The sequence below is a fragment of the Lipotes vexillifer genome, unplaced genomic scaffold (assembly GCF_000442215.2).
Source record: "Lipotes vexillifer unplaced genomic scaffold, Lipotes_vexillifer_v1.1 scaffold1378, whole genome shotgun sequence".
In the NCBI taxonomy this organism is placed as follows: Eukaryota; Metazoa; Chordata; class Mammalia; order Artiodactyla; family Lipotidae; genus Lipotes; species Lipotes vexillifer.
In genome coordinates, this window is record NW_006775104.1 from 2,362,493 (window position 1) to 2,368,593 (window position 6,101).

The 6,101-nt window shown below is 49.8% G+C and overlaps 1 protein-coding gene across 1 annotated transcript in view; it reads right to left on the reverse strand.

Moving 5' to 3' along the window:
• The window catches only part of PARP14 (poly(ADP-ribose) polymerase family member 14), a 45,264-nt gene extending 41,249 nt beyond the window's left edge, over positions 1 to 4,015 (reverse strand). Inside the window, exon 1 of the mRNA XM_007449701.1 lies at positions 3,809 to 4,015. Coding sequence (XP_007449763.1) covers positions 3,809 to 3,995 — 187 coding nt within the window. The 5' untranslated portion in view covers positions 3,996 to 4,015. The remainder of the gene's footprint in view (positions 1 to 3,808) is intronic.
• Positions 4,016 to 6,101: the final 2,086 nt, after the last annotated feature.

Here is a 6,101-nt window from a genome sequence, read left to right on the forward strand (position 1 = left end):
GAGGGATTTGATAGCTTTCCCACCTCAACCATCCATGAAGAGGATGAGGGAGGTAATGACTTAATTGGATGCCATCTCAAAAACAGGCCTCAAAAACAATATAAGAATGCCAGACTAATTTCATTCTTTGTGAGCATGGTGGGTGTTTTTGCATGGACTCCTGATAGGCTGTCCTAAGCTGGAGTGAGGACTAAGGACTGGATAGGACCCCTGAGCCCAGAGAGCAAGCTAAGTTTCATAAGCCAAGCTATCTAGAGTCATGGACCTCTGTGTTACATTCCTTTTATTATTCCCTATACTTTGGTAGAGTCCTGTCCAGGTATCTAAATGTGCCAGCTTGTTCTGAGATTGTGTGTAATATGTATGGGCACAACTATTTTAAGAGAGCAAGTGGTAGCAGTAACAGTAAGTGATCCGCAACAAGGAGAAAGTGAATCTGGGAGGAAGAAGAGCTGAAATGCTGCCATCTAAACACCCTTTACCCATGTGGACAGGCTCTCTTCTGCACCAATCTCAGACCATCCATATTTAATTTTATTTAAGGAGAAGCTGACAATAATCAGGAGCAAAATTATGACCAGAAAAGATGATAAATGTACACCTGACAGGATTTAAAATCGTTTTTTTATATAAATTTATTTATTTTTGGCTGTGTTGGGTCTTCGTTGCTGCGTGCGGGTTTTCTCTAGTTGCAGCGAGCGGGGGCTACTCTTCATTGCGGTGCGCAGGTTTCTCATTGCGGTGGCTTCTCTTGTTGCGGAGCATGGGCTCTAGGCGCGCGGGCTTCAGTAGTTGTGGATCGCAGGCTCCAGAGCTCAGGCTCTGTAGTTGTGGCGCACGGGCTTAGTTGCTCCACAGCATGTGGGATCTTCCCGGACCAGGGCTTGAACCTGTGTTCCCTGCATTAGCAGGTGGATTCTTAACCACTGCGCCACCAGGGAAGCCCAGGATTTGAAATCTTACAAGGCAATTTACACTTGACTTTTCGGAAATTCAGCCAATTATATAGAAGTACACAGCTTCCAAGTAGTTTCTGTTTGCTATCCACTCATTTCCACAGAGGACTGCTTTTGGGCTCATTCTTATTATGTGAATGATAAGAATCAAGTTGTGTTACACTATGGGCCTGCACCTGTTGGGGCCACTTCCATCCCTGGAGGGCAGAGGGTGTTCCTGTGGGAGAAGAGCTTTGCCCGAGGGACAGTGCTGGGGTAGGTAATTTGATGTTAGCAAACTCCTGACCACTTGCTTCTGAGAAAGCCATTCCTCTGGGAGGAAACCAAAACTGAACAGGGACTTTCCACCCCTAAGAACTTTGACCATACAAAGAGCTGCACTAAGCTCTGAGTGTGTATGCTGGGCGGGTACTACTGCAAGAAGGGCATTAGAGCAGTCTAGAGGTGGGTGAAGGGAGGAAGTGCGCTGGGAGATGGGAAGGAAGAAACCTCGCAGGGAGACTGAAATCACTTCTGCTTTGAGGACTAGAACAGAATGATGTTATCATCACACAATTATATTTTTGCTGTTTGCATTTTTACGAGGTTTGTATTTTCTACAGTTATTTCCCTTTTTGTTCATTCAGGGTCATCAACAAACAACAGGGATTCTAAGACTTTAGCGAATCAGCGTCACCTGGGGTGTGGTTAAACATGCAGATTCCCACCCACCCTACACTCAGGGTACCTGAGTCTCTAGGACAGAGCTGGGAATGTGCCTGTTTAACCAGTTGTGATTTGGATGCTGGGGGTCTGTTGCCGCAATGTGAGGACTACTCTTGAGGATAATGGGATTTTAAAGAAGAAAGAAGTGTCCCTAAGGGCCAGGCCCATGGTGATGTTGACAATCGGAATCAAAATGGTAAAATCCTTTGAGGAAAAGTGAAGCCCCGGGGAAATGGCTTACATTGCACAGATGCCCTTTTGAGCATTGCTTGGTGAAATTAACCCTTGGAAAATTTTTGACATTGTTCTAAGGGCTCTGAGCCAGGCAGGTCTCCTGACCCCTGCCCACCTCGCTTCCTTCACACTGGTCTGTGCACCCCTCTCTCCTCTGGGTTTCATTCTTTCCTTTTTGCATCCCTGCCCTAGAGCATTTCAATTGCTCTGATGGCCTCCTAAGCCTCCTTGCTTCTCCTCTGACCCAAATGCTACTCCAAATCCAGCAACAGGAAGGCAGGGTCAGTGGTTGTCCACATCCTTGCCTTTGAGATCCTGATGGAAAAAACTGTGCACTGGGAGAACAGCAGGTCATGTGCTTCCCAGTGCAGACCTGGTAGGTGTCTCGAGCAAGCAGATAACTGGTGGGTACTTGTCGTCCCGCTTCCCTAATAGCAACAGCATGAGGAGAGGTTAACTCAGCTGCTCAATTGCCTATGGGGAGGGAACTTCCCCCTCAAAGTTCAAAACTCCTAACCCTCAATCAACTCAGAATGCCACCCCTGCTCCCAGCCTGAGGACCACCCTGAAACTGACTGCAGAGGTTCCAGCAGACCCTTGACAAAGATACTGTGCACTGATCAACAGTACCTGCCTTTCCCCTCCAATAAGCCTCTATATTTACATGCAGACAATGAGATTCTAGGCAGTGCTTCTGCCCCTCTCCCAAGTGATCCCAGAATCACTGGGAATCTCCATGACCCATGGGGAAATCCCTGTGACTCCTCACATTGCTTAGCTCCATCCTTCCCCATCTAAAAAGTAAGAGAAAGCACAGGGGCTCTCCCTCTCCCTCTCTCTCAAGTGGAGCATCCTGTAGAATCCGTTAGCAAATCCAGACGCTACGCAAACATGCATCTTCCATCCCCGTGCTGACTCTCCTTGTTCAAGGGCTCACCGGTCCTCACCTGGACATTGCATGACACTCTTCAAAGGTCTGATGTTCATGGTCTCTCCCAACAGAAATCACTATACTTATCTGCAACCAAATTTATCTCCCAAAAGTATATTTGGACATGGCTCTCCCCTGCCTACCTGTGGGGGAAAGTTCATACTCCTTAGCATGTCATGCAAGGTCCTCTTTTATCTCAACCCAATATTCTATTAGCCTTAATTTCCACCCCACTTCTTTTTAAAAAGGAAGTTTAATAAGAGAAGGCCTAAGATTTTTTAAAATACAAGCACCCCCTTTGTAATCTTATAAAATTTCCCAGATCTCACCTGTTCTTTTTAGTGCCAGTCTCCAGACCTCGCTTGTGCAGAGATAAGGAGAGGGCTCATTCCTCAAACCAAAGCTGCCCAAGGGCACCCAGCACTTCCCTGGAGACGCCTTTGCTCTCCCGTCCCCAGCACTGCAGCCAGTTCCCATCTGAAGCGCCCTCCCCAGTATCTCGCCTATCAAGAACTGAATTCACCCTCAGGAGTCAGTTTAGATGTGACTTCCCTGGAAACCTTCTCTTCCCTTCAAATTGTGTTCCCATAAACCTCCGGAGTTCCAGAACTGCGGCTTTCATAGGAAGAAGACAAAAATTGCAATGGCATTGCAACTCTGCCCCTAACACACGATGCCACTACACGATGTAGCCTCGTAAAATGAGGTGGGTGCACCAGCTCTCAGGCAGCTCCCTTCAGTCACACGGTGCTAAATGTTTATTTAAACCACCTGGGCTGTCTGCCACCAGCTCCGGGAGCGCCTGGAAGCGCCGCGCACGCAGCGCCCCCGAGGCGCCTTGTCTATTCTGCGCGCCCCACGCTCTTTCCTACACGTGCTGCCGGGGCCGGACGAATTCTCCCGCCGCGCGCCCCAGCCCCAGGTTTCCCTGGAAGGAGAGCCCCCGCTGTCTCCTCTCCCCCGCACCCCTTGCCCCCCTCACCGTCGTCGGGGTAGAAGAGCACAAGGAAACGAGGCGGGCTCCCCGGCGCCTGGCGGACCTCACACTCCCCGCCTCCTGATCTCTTCTGGCTCTGGAAGTACATCTGCAACTTGATGCTCAAGTTCTTCGGGGGGTGGGGACCCCAGGACCCTTCGACCAGCAGCGGGAAGGAGCCAGGCTCGGCCATCCTCCCCTCCGCTGGTCTGGCTCCGACTGCAGGCCCCGCCCAGATCCTGGTGGTTAAGCCTCTTTCGCTTTCGTTTCCCAGAAGTCCCCTCCCACCCTTAGCTCCTGCCTTTGGAACTGCCCTAGCTGCCCTAAGTTGGGACTAGAAACCACCGTCCTCCCGACGCCTCCTCCCCAATTCTTCACCTTCATCTCCGGACCACGGCAGAAGGTGGTATCGCCTTCGTGGCCTCCCTGCATCTGTATGTGCGGGACCCTAAGCTCAGGGCACTCACTATCTGCCACTCACCCAAGCCACAGGTGAAATCAGCAGCTCTGGTCACTAGGCCTTGCGGAAACACGAAGAAAGCTTAATTTTTGCCGCAGGCCGCCATTTTACAAACTCTGATTCTTTAGAATGTCTGGGGCACATTTTCAGACTTCTTTCAACAGTCACCTAATTATCAGAATTTTACCTAGCTTCCCTCCTGACCTGTTAATATTCTGTGTCTAGAGATGGGGGGGAAACAGTACATTCACAGCTGTCTTTTTATGGAATATTGGCTAGGTGCCACGCACGATGAATGGATTCAACAAACAGACACTGCCTGTGCCCTCCCTGCGCTCATGAAGCTGTGGGGATGCAGAGCAGTTAGGACACAGTGGAATAAGTGCTTTTGGAAGGAATATGCAGGTGTTCCTGGAACAAATTGGGAGGGGCTCCTAGCCCAGGTGTGGGAGCTCAGGGAGGGTTTATGGGGAGGCAACATGGAACCTGAAGCCAAGGGTGATTGGAGATAACCTTGGCGGGTAGGGAAGAGGGGAGTTCTGTGTGTTTTACTTGTATGGGATCCCTTGAGCTGCTGGGCGGTAGCCAGAATAGAGGCAGGAGGCCAGCCAAGTGGCTACTGCAGTGTCGCAGGGGAGAGATGAGGGTGACTGAGACCAGGGTACTGACCTAGCAGGACAGAGAAGGTGTGGGGTTCCGAATTGATACTGGACTTGCGGAAGGATGTGAAAAGCGAGAGCAGACACTCAAGCGTGATTCCATGATCATCCATGCATGGCCTGAGCAGCTGGCTAGATAAAAGTGGCATCTACCTGATGGGAGCACTGAAGTGGGAGAGAGGCTAGGAATGTGTGTATCCTTGACCCTAGTAAGGGAGTGTTTCAAGTGAGAAGGAGGGATCATCATTCAAATACAACCAATACATCAGGTGAGAGAAATGTCTCTTGGACTCGGAGGACCTGGCAAGCGCTGTCTTCTGGTGAGGAGGGAGTAGAGGGCGGTGGACAGAGATCCGAAAGGAAGGGAAGGGAGGCAGCAAGCGCTGTCAGCTCTTTCCAGAAGTGTGACTGTGAAAGGGAGGAAGTTAGGTAGCAGCTTCTGGGGTTATAGGATCGGGGAGGTGTTGTTATTTTTGTTTTTTTGGCTTTTAAAATATGTTTAAGCTGGAAGAAGCTTAGAAATGTTTGTTTAAATAGTGTTAGAAAAGTAAAAGGAAGGTTGAGGACACAGGTTGTGGGAGAAGGTGGGAGGGGATCCTGGGGGCATTGACCCAAGGAAGGGACACTTTTCCCACTGCACCGGGAAGGAGGAGCTGGAGTACAGAAGTAGGTGATTTTGAATGACTGCCGATGGGAGATGGGAAGGTCTGTAAATTCTCTCCTGATAGATTCTGTTTTCTCTGTGAAGAAGGTGATGAGGCCTCTTAGACACTCTGCCAAAATTAGAGCAGCTTCTCCCTGCAGGGCTGGACCTTATGTATTGTCTCTTAATCACAATGGAACAAAATTTCAGGAAGAAGAGAACCAGAGATGGGCCAAAGAGAGGTTACAGGGCTTTAATTTCTGATGCATAATAATGCTAAACAATATTCAGCTATCTTCTCCTACCTGCAGCTTTCTTCCTGCAGGTGGCGCTCATCATCCAGTCCACCCTGGGCCCCCGCAGGGGGAAGTGGGGAGGGTACAGAACGGCCAGCCAGGGCTCTCAGCCACAGTGGTGACTGTTTCTCTTCAGGGCATTGTCACCCTTTCCCTTCAAACCACAACTAAAATCAGCACTGTCCTTTAACCAGTTTGGGAGTCCAGAACTGGGCAAACAGTTTATCTTTTTCCTCACACG